This window comes from Photinus pyralis, unplaced genomic scaffold, assembly GCF_008802855.1.
Source record: "Photinus pyralis isolate 1611_PpyrPB1 unplaced genomic scaffold, Ppyr1.3 Ppyr1.4_LG5, whole genome shotgun sequence".
NCBI lineage: Eukaryota > Metazoa > Arthropoda > Insecta > Coleoptera > Lampyridae > Photinus > Photinus pyralis.
In genome coordinates, this window is record NW_022170596.1 from 29046175 (window position 1) to 29059153 (window position 12979).

Sequence of the window (12979 nt, forward strand, 5' to 3'; positions counted from 1 at the left end):
AGTAGGTTCTCCTGAAGTACTCCGTTTTACGTATATCACTCACTATCAAATATTTGTCTGTCTGTGCTCTGTGTAAATATTTAGACTTACAATGTTTAGTTTGTTAATGCAATTTTTGCTTATGTAATGTGGCCTATCTCGGAGAAAGCGTCTACAGGGTGTCTATAAAAAACATTCCATCGATCCATTCACGATTAAAAATTTAGAATTAGGTACAACACGCAATTTCCAACTCGCGGCACTCTTGATTGCAAACCGTCTTAGGTACTTTGTATGTTCCTACGATTTCCTGTTCTTCCTCAGTTTCTTTAAAATGTTAAGAGTTCTTCAGATTGCTTTGTCCGTGATTCGATCGTCCATTTCTTTCAGTTTTTACTGTTTCTTTACCGCGCCTTCTTCGGTTATTTTGATATACCTAACCTAGTATAGTTTTTCAAAGTGGAGCAGTCATCGAGTCATCTTTCCGAGTGTTTAGGGTACCGTTTCGTTAATTTCGAAGGGCGGAAGCAGCTCGATTTAAACTTCTCCAATGCACATATTGATACAACCGCTTGAAACTATCTTTCTCTTTGATTACTTAGGACTTATCAACGTTTCCGTTTCCTTATTAAGTTGTATCCATAATCAGATTCATTTTCTTAAACTTCTGATGCTTGTACCAAATCATTGACCTACTGACGTTTCGAGTTTCTTAAGACTTCTTTGGTTTATTGGAACTCTTCGTCGAGTAAATGGCGTGGAAGACCTTCCATGCAAATCCTCCTCAGATTTGGGACTAACACCTTACATTATACATGGAAATGCCCTAATGGCGTTATATTTTCAGAAACCTTTCAAATGTCATTTCTATTGGTACGATGAGGACGTTAAGTACCTGATTTACAAATGTGCACCGCTTTACTGATCATAATCACCTTTCGCTACAGACATCGATTGTATCGGTCACCTACCCACCCATCTTCCACGATGGCTAAGAAATGATGGTTTATAACGATACTACACTTCCTTCACTCAAAGGACTTTTCCTTTATGAAGTAGGTACTTAGGTTTTTCAAAGCTGAAAACATCCATCGATTTGCATTACAGGAAATTGCAGGTGCAGTTTAGGATGCAAGCTTCCTGTGCAGACGTGGAAATGGTGTAATTATTTTGGGCCGCGTCCTTGCTTTACCCTTCTTGCAATACTTACTTGTAAAACATTAGGTAGGTACGTGCTGCTTTTAGAAACCGCTTGTAACTTGTACAAATCGATTTTCTAAGTAATGACAAACAAGAAAAATTACGATTAAAAATTTATTTATGAATGTACAATCTTTTATCGTATAATGATTATAATGTAAAATAAAATGTACAGGCCCTTAAAACAGGGCTAATATTATATACAGAAATCGCGTCTCGGATTTGTGAAAGAAATCGTTGGTAATTTTAATAAATTTACCTGCGAGGTGCGTTCAAACTGGAATGTATGCAAAGAGGGTTGTTGAATAGAGGGGGTCGTGAGAAACGGAAGGGTAACAATTAACGGCGATTTCTTTCCTTCAATCCTCGACACAAAAAAACGTTTGCGCTCACATAAATATACGTTTTTTGTCTATCACATGAGCTTTATATAAAAACAAAAAAATTAAAAATTAGATGGAGCCGCAATATCACAATGTTTAACAATTGTAGATTAAGTAACAACTCGTGTTCAGCAAGGGCGATTCAACTTCGTTGTTGACGAGATCACATCACGTTTATGGTCCAAGTTTGAACTAATTTATGGCGGTTATACGGTCATAGCGAGGTAAGGTCTCTGTTGTAGGGAGTCATCTGAGTCTTTTGCTTGGGCCGAACATAAATCTGGCGTTGAAACGGATCTGTTTAATTTACTACCACCACCTTCACTCATTCCGAAACTGAATATTGATACTAGGGACGTAATTCTGTCGATTTCCATCGCGGATCCTGGGGGTGTCGTCTGCGCCCTTTCCGCTTCAACCTCCTTCGAAACGACATCGGAGAGGATGGTGGCGTCGTCAAGGAACACGCTGTCGTCTTCATCGTCACTTTTACTACGTTTGGGTAAAATTGATTGTACGGCTTCTTCAGTTTCCCATTCAGCTACGGCGCGTCTCCTCTTCAGGCCGCTATTGCTGCGCTCCCTTAACACGTTCGAACTTTTATCCAGGTCAAGATACGTCAACTCCGTGGAACTGTGATAAGTTGGCGGTTGGTTTTCTTTATCTTGACTCTCGGTGCATCTTACGCAAGGTTGTAGAAACTCCGGTAGGGAACTTTCACTTGTTGACGCTTCTTGAACGTCCTCGGCGATGCGAAGTGGTTCAATTCCCGCCTCTTCGGCGGTCAAACCGACGAGGTTGTCTTCAGGAATCGCGCGACGCTGCTGGATGGGCGGCGCGGGCGCCTGCACCTGGTAATGTACCATATTGTACGCCTCCTCCATGAAGACATAGCGCGCCTTTTGCAGAACGGTCGCCACCAACAAATTTTTATGCAAACTCACACCACCGCGATTCGCACGTGATTGCGCAATTTTCGATAGCGAAATTCCTATTAATCTCTGCGCTTCAGTTGCCATGTCACTACGAATAGTTCTTGAAAAATTCCACTCTACAGGTTAAACTCGTGCAACACACCCTCAACACAGCCAACGCGAATTCCTCGACTAAAATGGGGAGAATAATCCCGCCACATATACTTATAGCTTTATAAGGTGACGTCACAACCTACTTTCAACGTGTCTCAAACCAATCAGCGCGCGTCCTTGCCGAGAACTGCGCGCCGCGCTCCGAACCGATCGGCAAATTCCCGTGGGCGATTAGTCGATACGTACAGAACCTTTTCGGCTCATTATCCTTAGGAAAATCATTTTATTATAGCCTCTATTAACTTCAACGTTAACGCTTATTAAAAGCGGAAGTTGATGTCACAAAAATACATCTTGCGTACGCAGGCACTCCAGATTTCTTTGTTTGATTGTGACGCTTATAATTCCATCATTTATTGGGAATAAATTTCAAACACAAATTACAAAAGTTCGCTTTAATAAATAAATAAAAGACAATATTGTCCTAATTACAATTACCTAATGGGAATTTCCAGAAATAACTTACGTGCAGTTTCACATGCCCCAAGCGTCTGGCGGCAGAATTTCGCGTATGATGTGTTGCCTAACATCACAATTCGTCGTGCGAGGATAGCGTGGATTTTTCAATGGGATATCCCCAAAAAGCCGAGGGATAGCCCTTAACGTCTCGTTCGCGCTTGACAAAAGCGCTATACGATGACACGCAGTTACCAACAAAAAAATTAGACTGTCCTAAGATCGCCAAATCGACATGGGGATCGTTCCGTTTATACTTAAATACTGACACATTCATTCGTTTTAAAGCATTAGTTAATTCGTCAATCATATGATTATTGTCACTAGCTACAAATAAAGACACTATCGGGTTCTTCTTGTGATTCTCCGCGTTATTATAATTCTTGATTACACGCTTCAACTGTCTGACTATAGTTTCGTGACTGGGGAAGCACATTTCCATCGTTGCCTTTCCTTTCTCATTGCGATATCCCAAACATTGAGGGGCGGCGAACAGGTTGGGGCTCTGCGGTATGTGCTCGCAGGCACGTACCCAATCGATGCCATTTCGCAAATGTATCCCGATAAAGGCGCCTTTTGGTAACACATTCTTGATAAACTCGTCCACCTTTGCCATAATCGGCTCAGACCATACAAGATACCTTTGCAATCCTAAGTTCTCGTGCTGCACTGGAAAACTGGCAGGTGCACCTAAAGTGGACAACTATTTTATTTCTATGGGACACCATTTTAGTAATTATTCTGGAAATATTTGAAATATCAGACTGATAATTAATTCTGAGGAATAAACTTAATTATGCTTGTTAAACTAACAAAAGAGATTTTTTGCATTTATGTAGTGGCAGTTTATTTGTAACGAACAATAGCCTAAGACGCCCAATAGGTCACCAAATTTTAATTTTCACATGACAATGAAGCTCAACAGAAAAGTATATGATATTTGAAATATTCCATTGGCATTTATAATTTAATATCATACCTGTAAACGCTAAAACAGGCCATATTGCAGGTGGGTACTGCTGATTCCATGACTTTGCCATATCGTGGTGATGAGTATCATAGTGCAAAGGACCGTAAAACTCTGAGCCAACAAAATCTACATTGAAAGTGTCCCAAAATGGTCCAAAGGGGTTACCTTCCTTCGCATTACAGCTATCTCCGTCACCTGCACACATTTCACATGAAAACTGTCTACCTCACAACAGGACAAACCTCGACTCATATAACAGAACGAGATTCGTTTCTCTGACGGCCATTCCGATGGAGCCACATCAGTCATGAACTTTTCCATTGTTATAACTTTGTGATAGTCCAATAAAGGAGCAGTTTGGAAGTAGTTGTCGAAGGGAACTTGAATCGAACGGGACTCTCCGTAACGATATTCAACCCATGGCGGTAACACTAAGGTACGATTCAAAGCACGAGCGAAGCCAAGTACGCCAAGGAAGTGATCAGCTTGGTTGCCAAAACGACCTGAACATATCACCATTTAAACTTTGTAACTAAATTGTGAAAACTCACCCATGCAGGGGCAGTATACAATATAACCTAAGGGGTCTATTTCATGACAGAATATTTTCGCAAATATCAACGCACTTAAAATTAATCTTAAAATAAAGGCCATGTGAGAAATTACAATTTAAAATTGAAATTAGTCGGAATTGTTTATCTTAGGTTATGTGTACATTGCGCTAAATAAAACATAATAGGTGGCGGTAGCTGAATGAATTTGAAATCAATATTCATTGTTTCAGTTAAGATCCTATTTGTTTATAAATGAATAAAAAATGGTATTATAACAACTCTGTTATTATAAATATGTAATAAATATCTCGTTTGCTCAAGTTATCACAATTTTTGGGACACATGTATACGTTTCAATTAATTTATACCAGTAGGTGGCGCTAAATTTTAAAATTTTGACAATTATTATGTAAAACAACACCAAAGATGTCTAGATTAAATTTAATTAATTTGTGCAGAAAATCGCTGCTTAATAATGCAAATTCGAAAGGGAATATAAATCCTATTAGATGTGTATCAGCAGCAATTAATGAAGACCAAGTTACGCACACCGGCCAGGTACGTAACGCAACATGCTGCAACTCGGTTAAGCTTGTCTTTACAGCAATGGAAATCCGATGACTACAGGCTGTCTAGATTTGTAAATAAATCGAAGCAGGTTAATCCAAATTTCGCCGTCAAGTTAATAGATGAAGTTCCACCGACTCCTAGTCACGAACGTGTCGTTTGGTGCAATGGAGGTGGCGGGCCTATGGGCCATCCCAAAGTCTACATCAATTTGGTAACTTACCCATTAATATTTCGCCGTCTAGTTTGTTTTTCTAGGATCAACCTGGGAATCATGCATGTGGATATTGTGGGTTGAGATTTGTTTATGAACCGAAACACTAATGTGGATTATTTAAGTTTTATAGTAATTAAGTAGATACTGAGAAAATAAATATATTCTAATTGTACAAAATGACACATTTTGTCATCTTCGAAAGATCTGGTCCTCTTGTACTAAGCTAAAATCTGTCTTCGTTTTAAATTTTTACCTTTCATCTGTACCTACTCCCACTTTACAGATCTATCAGTTAAAATCAATTTTTAAACAAAGTGGATATCAGTCGCGATAACCCCTCATTCATGAATGGCAATCATCGTTTTGTAATTTACTTGTTTATGAAATCTTTCTCTTTTCTTGAATGAATTGTCTTATCCTCACAAATACTATCTTCTTACCTTTAAACCGGTTGAAAACCTCCAGAAATTGGGTTTTCTTTTTTGAGCAAACCTTAACTCGCTCTCGGATATATTTAATTAAATAGATAAGAAAATAAATATATTATAACGGTACAAATTAACAAATTTTGCATTTGAATAATTTTAATCTATTTGCTATCTTTGTAATACTATAAAGTTACATTGTAAGAATTTAGTCTCGTTTAAAAAAACTTGGAAAAAAGCGAATCGTCAACATCCGTATCAAGAATTGGTTTCGGTGCGTCATTCTTCAGGAAACTATCCTTTTGGGATTCATCTAAATTTACAAAATTCTCTGTAACTTCTGCAACTCCATTTTTATCAGTCTTGGTAACTATGGTGTACTCCTTGTCTCCTTGTTTACGTGTAATTGTAACTTCCTGATTACCATCTTGATCGGTGACCGTTTTGTGAGTTTCGTAAGTCTAAAAAATACAGTTAGAGTAGGTTCCAATGGAAGTAAAGTACATACTCCATCCGAATTACGAATTGTTCTGCTACTCATGCTTCGGCCAAAAAAGAAATTACGTTGTGGTTGCTGGGGCACTTTGGGCACAAGCATTCGATCTAAGTCATCCGCTTTAAATCTAAAACATGTTTTAAACACCACAATAAAAATGATATAATCTCACTCTTTATCAAGATCAGAATCCGTGTTCTCCTGTGGGTTTCTTCTAGGAGTCTGATATCCACGTTTCAAAAATCTATCTCGCAAATTACCTTCCTGTGGTTCATCATGATGCTGCAATTCTTTCTCGTTGGGAAACTCCGAGAACCCTAAAAATGAACGTTTTTAAAATCAAGAAAGTACGAAATACACTTACCGAAACTAAAAGGACCCTTGAAAGATGGATCTTTAAATCCACCAAAAAATTCATCATCAGCGTTACCAGAGAACGGCCCGTCACCGCTGAACATACCGAAGCTCTTCATAATTTCGTTCATTTGACGTTCGAAATACTGATGCATCTCCACGGGATTTGAAAATATGTTGAACCCAAATTTCTCGTAGTCCTCATTGTGTGGTGTACAACAAGGTGCATCGTTCCTAAAAGCGGCGTTAGATCATATTTCCTGTTTTAAAAACTTTACCTTTTCTCTATGGAAGATTCGGGAGCTTTCTGAACGGGAAGTCCCAGAAACTTTTTTACCGAGTTGTAGAAGTCCATTGTAGAATATTTTGGAGCTCTCAGCTGCCACCTTTTATTTATGCAACTTGGTGCTTTATTGCGTCTGATTTATTGCATCACATCACAATTTTGACGTTTAGATAAAAAACAATTGATCAGCTGTTATGTGTCAATTTCTAGAAATTTCTTTATGGGGCGCTGCGATGTTGCCGTGTTATAAAAATATCGATAACTATACAGGGTGGTGCCTAGCGCGACGCAGCATAGGGATTTCAATGTAATTTCTTTATAGTCAAGCTCCCCTAATTACTTTAGAGCAAAAGTCTAAATACGTTTTTTTTAGAGAAAGAAATACAGCATTTGTTCACACTATTACTACGCAAAATGAATATGATCAACAAAATTTCAAAAATGTAATAGATTAGGAATGGAGGAAAGTTACTTAGGGAGTAAATAAAAAGGTTAAAGAATGCAACTGACGATGTGAGAGTGAAGAGTATGCGGTACACTGAAATTGCGAATGGATTGAGAGGCAAAAAGAGATTGACAAGGCGAGAATGGAGTTGGCAGCAAGAATGGTAACAGAAAAAATATGAGTATATGGTAGGATTGAAAGGGGATTATGACAGGGTTGAGAAATTTTAGGGACACACACACACACACAAAGTACATACACGCAATGTTTTTTTATAAACATTTTAGAGCGAACGTTTCAGGGTGAAAATTCGAAGTTCTGCTTCGAAAGCTGAATATGTCTTCTTCACATTATCTGGTGTAGACTCAAACTTCGATAATTGTGCAAACTGGAAAGCTTGGCGTTTGTAAAAAAGGGTGATCAATTTGATTGGGTAGAAAATATAGTCAATGCAAACACGATAGTACTGTAGGGCTAGGGTCATATGAAAGTTTTACAAAGATAACCTTTAAAGTATATCTATATCTTTCTCTTCAGAAGCAGAACTTTTTGAGTTCACACAAAATAGCCTTCAAACCAGAAACCTATTTCTTTGGGTTACTCCAAAGTGGATTGAAATGTATTTTTTTTAATTAACAGACACAAACTGTTCATAAGCAATTTGGATACCGTTCGTATTCTGAAAAGACTAATTGTGTTCAAAATTAAAAATCAAAATAATCTTGTGTTCTTATTATGCAATTTTTATTATCATTGAAATTATAAAAAGGCATCTGCCGAGATCACTTTGAGTCCGTAGGTAAATCGTAATGTCCAAACACCTTTTTTTTGTAATTCGCCAAAATGCGAACCCGCAGCGTTTTCCCATTCCCGAAAAACTTTTTTGAAATTTGGAAACTGTCGACATGCACTGCGTGAACAATTTATTGTAGTAGATCAAATTTCTTTTCGTTCAAGGATTTGTTTTCTTCTTATTTGAAGCACATGTCTGCCTATTAATACCGAAAAGGTGAGTAATAAACGATTATTGAATATACTTATAGAAAACGAGTGTCAGGTGATAACACGTAATTTTGAATTTGTTGGTCATCAGTTGTGTAGAGATCGTCTTTCGGGGTGTATTGTACCGATATCGTAGCGTTTCATTTGACTAATTTTCGCGATTTTAATTAACTGCAGTGCATAAAACTTAATTATGGTTGGTGTTAATTGTACAATGGACACGATTTTTCGTCATATACTAAATACTACAAAGGAACAGGTATGAAATTGGAATTTTTTTTGAAAAGGCAAAAATTCGTTGGTTGTTGTGAAACAGACGCACTAGAGCGGCAAGAGGTAACTTCAAGCTGTAATAAAATACCTGAAAAACAATTTTCCTTCCTACACAATTGTAGGTAGGTACATGAACTTTTATTTAAATAAAAAAAAATGTATTTGAGAGGCGGTACCTCAATTACAAAAATTGCCCAGTCTTTTAATATAAAACTGGAATGGCAAATCTTACAACAACAATTTTATACTAGCACTATTATTTTAACTGAAAAAAACTCAAAATAAAAAAATTGCTTTAGAATTTTAAAGACAACTATTTTTAAATTTGCGGATACTGCAATAAAGCCCCGCTTGACGTCATTGCATACTTATTCGTGGAAAAATTCGGTTTTCTGATTACCTACATGTTTTGTTTTCCAAAAGTTTTTGATTATTGTAACACATTGGGAGTCCCATATTTTCCAATATATGCGTTTCAGCATGGAATATATTATATAGGTACCTACTCTGTATTCTGCGGTTTTAATAGTCTCACTGTATTGTGATTTGTTGATTTTGCTTATATCAAAGAGCTTAGGTATATTATACAAGTTTATTCCATGGGAAGAACAATAGGTATTAGGTACTCTATTTTTTTTATTAGCATTAATATGCATGTAGGTATACGAATGTCACTATTGCCTATACCATTGAAATATTAGGAAGAAATTGCGTAAATGTCTGTATAAAGTATGGGCGATTTTATTTGGGAAAATATGGGTAAAATTTCCAAATTAAATTGTTTCTGAATCCTAAATTAATTTGTAATACCATACTAGCACTATATCGCTGTCCGTCCCTTTATTACATTTCCGGACATCTCCCTTTATAAAGGACTGAAAAAACCTTTTGGTGTCCTATAGCTATACAATGAAATAGTCGCAATCTAACTTTTTAAGAAACTTTTGCTTTAAATATATATAAGGCGAACAAAACGATTTCAAAGAGTTTTAGCAGACTTATAAGTAACTAGTAAAAAATTGTTCAGAGGTCAATTCGGTACAGAAAATTCATAAGGTTTGGAGCATTTTATTCAAAGGTTTGGCTTCAGACATTTACCTACCGACATACATACATATACGATATACCTACCCCCATATCTACCCCCGCATTTCTACTAAATACTCTACATAAATAAGAGTTATTAATTATTAAAGTAAACTCAGTAGTATGAGGGCAGTGGCGTACGTAGAAATTTATTCTGGGGGGGGATTAAACAAGTTCGTGGCACATACAGTCACCCAGTGCGTACTAGAAGGGGGGGGATAAGAAATAGAAATTGGGTTGCAGGTTGCTGATGCTGGTAGTCATTTATCTATTTATTATTGTACAGGCGAAAAAGATTAAATTAGAACGGTATTTTATTTCTTACTGCTGACAGGCCCCTTTATTGCTTTTGCTTTAATTAGTCAACGAAAACTTTGAATAATACGTACATTTATGGGCAAAAAACCAATTTCGACAAAAAATTCAAAGGGCTGTAACTTTTGATCTAGTAGTCCGATCTTGGAACTGTTTAAAATTATGGATTCTACAGGCCACATTCTATAAGAAAATATGTTTTTCCGGTCGATCTGAGACAATTTTTTTTTCTGGGCAAAAAAAGGCAGTTATTACCTCCCTTTTTTACCAAAAATCGACTGCACCAAAATTTCTCGGGAAATAACCTTTTCTTATTAATTTGGGTGCGTAGAATCCAAAACGATTGGTACTTTTTCGATTAGACGTCTCCATCAAAAGTTATGGGCAAAAAAATTCCTGTTTTTAAAATTTAAAATTCTTATTTTCGTCATTTCGTGAAAGGCAGGACGCAGGTACCTCACCGCAGTAGCAGTACTAAGTACCTGATACCTATTTGTTATTTTGGGCATCAATGTAGCGAATCGATGCCGAATAGCCAAATCGTTGACTGTCAACACTAATCAGTCACTGAATAGTGAATACGGAATACTACAGAATATTTAGATTTTAGTGACTTTAGACTTTAACCAAAACCAAAATTGCTCTCTATATATACCTGTATATTATTGCCTTTATTTTAAAGTGGGCGGAGCGGAGTATTACCTAAATACCTAATAGCTATGATGATAACTCAATTCTTCTTGGGGGGGAGGGGATATATCCCCTTCATCCCCCCCGTAAATACGCCACTGTATGAGGGAGTTCCCAACTGGTTGAACTATTTCAATTTAGAATAGGTAGCATTGAATTATAGATATCCACCATCCTTAAACAAGGTAATTACAGTTGGGTCATATTGAAGCAATATTGTGGTGCACGCAAACAGTTTAGCGAAATCCTTATTTTTGGATAGTCAAAAGAAGTCGACTCGAAGAGAGTGGAGAGTTCAGAAAATAAAGTTTGGGGGTTAATGAAGAAAAACCAATGTCGATTTTTCAAATTTTCATTAAATTAAAAAAACCTAATGTTTGTTGGTGTAAAACGTCTATCGCAATCATGCTAATGTTAATGTAGCAATAGTAACGTAAGATGTTGAGGTTGGATGGAACATATAAATTTTCTTGTCTATGGAACCTCACACCTAACGTCTGCAAAAACGATTATTGTGAAAAGCATACCATCACGAACACCGCTATTGCCATCTTACCGTTACCATTATTATGACCTGCAATAAAACTTTAGCTTCATGTCTAAAAATTCGAGCATAAGAAACCATCACTTAAAATTCGCCATTCCCAAATGGAAGCAATGCTTATAAATAAGGAGATGGGTGGTAAATTTTGGTCGGTTTTCTTCTAGTTTACAGTTATTTGCAAAATTGTTGATTTTGGGGTAGCTATGCGTCTACAGGGTGCGGTCTAAATTTTGCCATTCAGGACATGCTAAGAACATGGATAAAACATGGCGAAATTCATCAAGACAATTAAAACATTAGGTACTTACTAAAATTAAGGTAACATGATATTCCCAACTTATCCTATATAAATACAATAATCAATTAAATAATAATTAATAACATATATATCACATTTCATCAATAATTTTTCGACTACGTCCCAATCTTCGCAATTCGTTAGTTGCGGAGTTTTCCGCAATTTCGCATATATAACTGTATCTAGTGGAACAATCTGTACCCTTGTACCCATAACTGCGTAAGCTAGGATTATAGGCTAGCCTAAGGCATCGGCCATTGCCAGGAATGTGACTTCCTGGATCCGCGTCCTGTTTATTGGGAGCGGTTGGGGTTTTAATTGGTCTGGCACTGTTACTCCAAATCCACAGCAATCCCGGATTCAAACCTCCCGTCCAATACTCTCGACCTCGCAAATGGTCCTGACTTTGAATGTAACTGATGACATCCTGATTTTCCTCGATGGTTTCCATTTCGGCTAGCGCCGCCCCATACTTGTTGCATTGTTTACTGGCAGCCTTCCAGTCTAATTCCCGTCCTGCTGTTCCAGCGAACAGGTAGCAATTCTGTCCTGCTCTATTAAAATTGTCAGCGCAGGGTTCTGCAACACCAAACATGTTATTATGGGTAACCCAGCGGCAAACCTATACCTTGATCCACTTTGTTCCCAGCCATTACAAAGTAAAGCATTTGCTCTACGCGCCTCAACCGTTTTTCCATAAAATCGACTTTGTAAACCATCTTCTCGATTGCGTTCAGCAGGTACATTTCAGTTTCGGTGACCTGCCTCTGTGGGGGTTTATTACGTACGGGATTAGAATTGACAATCTTCAAGTTTGACGCAATTTTACTTTCCTTTTCTTCGTCTGATCTATCAATGATACTTGTATCATTTTCGTAAACGCTTTGAATGGGAATCAAATGAGTAACACGACTAGATCTACAATCGCAATTTACTGCCTATAAGTACTTGCCTGTTAATGACCACTTACCGGCGATTTTTTGTTAAAATCCAATCCTCGAAAATTGGACCCCATATTTCACTTTCAGTCCATTTCGCTGGATTATTTTCTGTTGGTTTTGATGAGTTTAGGTAAACGCAATTGGAGTTGTACGCTATGAGGGTGATTATCAGCAGTTTTAAATGCATTGTACCGATTCCGCCCGCTGTTTTGTTTAAACTAAACGGTCTTCTTAAGTGGATCGACTGTTAATTAGTCATAATCGGCAACTCTCTCTTTTAGTGGTCTTAATATTCAAATCGCGTTTTTCTTTTGTGTGGGAATTTCTTAATTGTAAAAGAGCGATATTTCGGATGATGCCTCACTGATAAGTCTCTTATTTTTGTTCTTTTGTTGTTTCACCAAAAGCAT

General features: G+C 37.3%; 5 protein-coding genes across 7 annotated transcripts; 1 reads left to right on the forward strand and 4 right to left on the reverse strand.

Moving 5' to 3' along the window:
- Positions 1 to 1556: 1556 nt before the first annotated feature.
- LOC116172820 (immediate early response gene 5-like protein) lies at positions 1557 to 2723 on the reverse strand. Its single transcript, XM_031490106.1, has one exon. It carries the CDS (start codon positions 2579 to 2581, stop codon positions 1769 to 1771), a length of 813 nt encoding a protein of 270 aa, XP_031345966.1. The 5' UTR covers positions 2582 to 2723; the 3' UTR covers positions 1557 to 1768.
- Positions 2724 to 3012: 289 nt separating this feature from the next.
- Positions 3013 to 4956, reverse strand: LOC116172819 (GDP-fucose protein O-fucosyltransferase 1). The gene is made up of 4 exons (XM_031490105.1): positions 4628 to 4956; positions 4319 to 4579; positions 4086 to 4271; positions 3013 to 3796 (listed from the first exon to the last, which is right to left on the reverse strand). The coding sequence occupies exons 1-4, from the start codon at positions 4728 to 4730 to the stop codon at positions 3180 to 3182; spliced, it is 1167 nt and encodes a 388-aa protein (XP_031345965.1). The 5' UTR covers positions 4731 to 4956; the 3' UTR covers positions 3013 to 3179.
- Positions 4957 to 4962: 6 nt separating this feature from the next.
- LOC116172822 (probable NADH dehydrogenase [ubiquinone] iron-sulfur protein 6, mitochondrial) lies at positions 4963 to 5594 on the forward strand. Its single transcript, XM_031490108.1, has 3 exons — positions 4963 to 5188; positions 5235 to 5411; positions 5456 to 5594. The coding sequence occupies exons 1-3, from the start codon at positions 5057 to 5059 to the stop codon at positions 5519 to 5521; spliced, it is 375 nt and encodes a 124-aa protein (XP_031345968.1). The 5' UTR covers positions 4963 to 5056; the 3' UTR covers positions 5522 to 5594.
- A 386-nt stretch (positions 5595 to 5980) lies between these two features.
- Positions 5981 to 7168, reverse strand: LOC116172821. The gene is made up of 5 exons (XM_031490107.1): positions 6968 to 7168; positions 6700 to 6923; positions 6508 to 6652; positions 6348 to 6462; positions 5981 to 6300 (listed from the first exon to the last, which is right to left on the reverse strand). Exons 1-5 carry the CDS (start codon positions 7042 to 7044, stop codon positions 6058 to 6060), a joined length of 804 nt encoding a protein of 267 aa, XP_031345967.1. The 5' UTR covers positions 7045 to 7168; the 3' UTR covers positions 5981 to 6057.
- Positions 7169 to 11618: 4450 nt separating this feature from the next.
- On the reverse strand, positions 11619 to 12935 carry LOC116172638. Of its 3 annotated transcripts, none has more exons than XM_031489881.1 (3): positions 12599 to 12935; positions 12257 to 12510; positions 11619 to 12207 (listed from the first exon to the last, which is right to left on the reverse strand). In XM_031489881.1, exons 1-3 carry the CDS (start codon positions 12754 to 12756, stop codon positions 11720 to 11722), a joined length of 900 nt encoding a protein of 299 aa, XP_031345741.1. In that variant the 5' UTR covers positions 12757 to 12935; the 3' UTR covers positions 11619 to 11719. The 3 variants fall into 3 exon arrangements, with proteins under 3 accessions (XP_031345741.1, XP_031345742.1, XP_031345740.1); XM_031489882.1 differs by having other exon boundaries at positions 12257 to 12477; positions 12599 to 12932; XM_031489880.1 differs by having other exon boundaries at positions 12257 to 12546; positions 12599 to 12923.
- Positions 12936 to 12979: the final 44 nt, after the last annotated feature.

What these genes read in the sequence shown, in the direction of transcription:
- LOC116172821 (XM_031490107.1), bottom strand. Translation starts at nt 7,044, where the DNA reads ATGGACTTCTACAACTCGGTAAAAAAGTTTCTGGGACTTCCCGTTCAG. An exon ending in GAATCTTCCATAGAGAAAAG is followed by an intron (nt 6,924 to 6,967) that starts GTAAAGTTTTTA and finishes CGCCGCTTTTAG; the next exon opens with GAACGATGCACCTTGTTGTA. An exon ending in GATTCTGATCTTGATAAAGA is followed by an intron (nt 6,463 to 6,507) that starts GTGAGATTATAT and finishes AACATGTTTTAG; the next exon opens with ATTTAAAGCGGATGACTTAG.
- LOC116172820 (XM_031490106.1), bottom strand. Translation starts at nt 2,581, where the DNA reads ATGGCAACTGAAGCGCAGAGATTAATAGGAATTTCGCTATCGAAAATT.
- LOC116172822 (XM_031490108.1), top strand. Translation starts at nt 5,057, where the DNA reads ATGTCTAGATTAAATTTAATTAATTTGTGCAGAAAATCGCTGCTTAAT. An exon ending in AAGTTACGCACACCGGCCAG is followed by an intron (nt 5,189 to 5,234) that starts GTACGTAACGCA and finishes TTGTCTTTACAG; the next exon opens with CAATGGAAATCCGATGACTA. An exon ending in CCAAAGTCTACATCAATTTG is followed by an intron (nt 5,412 to 5,455) that starts GTAACTTACCCA and finishes TTGTTTTTCTAG; the next exon opens with GATCAACCTGGGAATCATGC.
- LOC116172638 (XM_031489880.1), bottom strand. Translation starts at nt 12,756, where the DNA reads ATGCATTTAAAACTGCTGATAATCACCCTCATAGCGTACAACTCCAAT. An exon ending in ATTTTAACAAAAAATCGCCG is followed by an intron (nt 12,547 to 12,598) that starts GTAAGTGGTCAT and finishes TTGCGATTGTAG; the next exon opens with ATCTAGTCGTGTTACTCATT. An exon ending in TGGGAACAAAGTGGATCAAG is followed by an intron (nt 12,208 to 12,256) that starts GTATAGGTTTGC and finishes TTGGTGTTGCAG; the next exon opens with AACCCTGCGCTGACAATTTT.
- LOC116172819 (XM_031490105.1), bottom strand. Translation starts at nt 4,730, where the DNA reads ATGGCCTTTATTTTAAGATTAATTTTAAGTGCGTTGATATTTGCGAAA. An exon ending in TGTATACTGCCCCTGCATGG is followed by an intron (nt 4,580 to 4,627) that starts GTGAGTTTTCAC and finishes TGATATGTTCAG; the next exon opens with GTCGTTTTGGCAACCAAGCT. An exon ending in GCCTGTTTTAGCGTTTACAG is followed by an intron (nt 3,797 to 4,085) that starts GTATGATATTAA and finishes TGTCCACTTTAG; the next exon opens with GTGCACCTGCCAGTTTTCCA.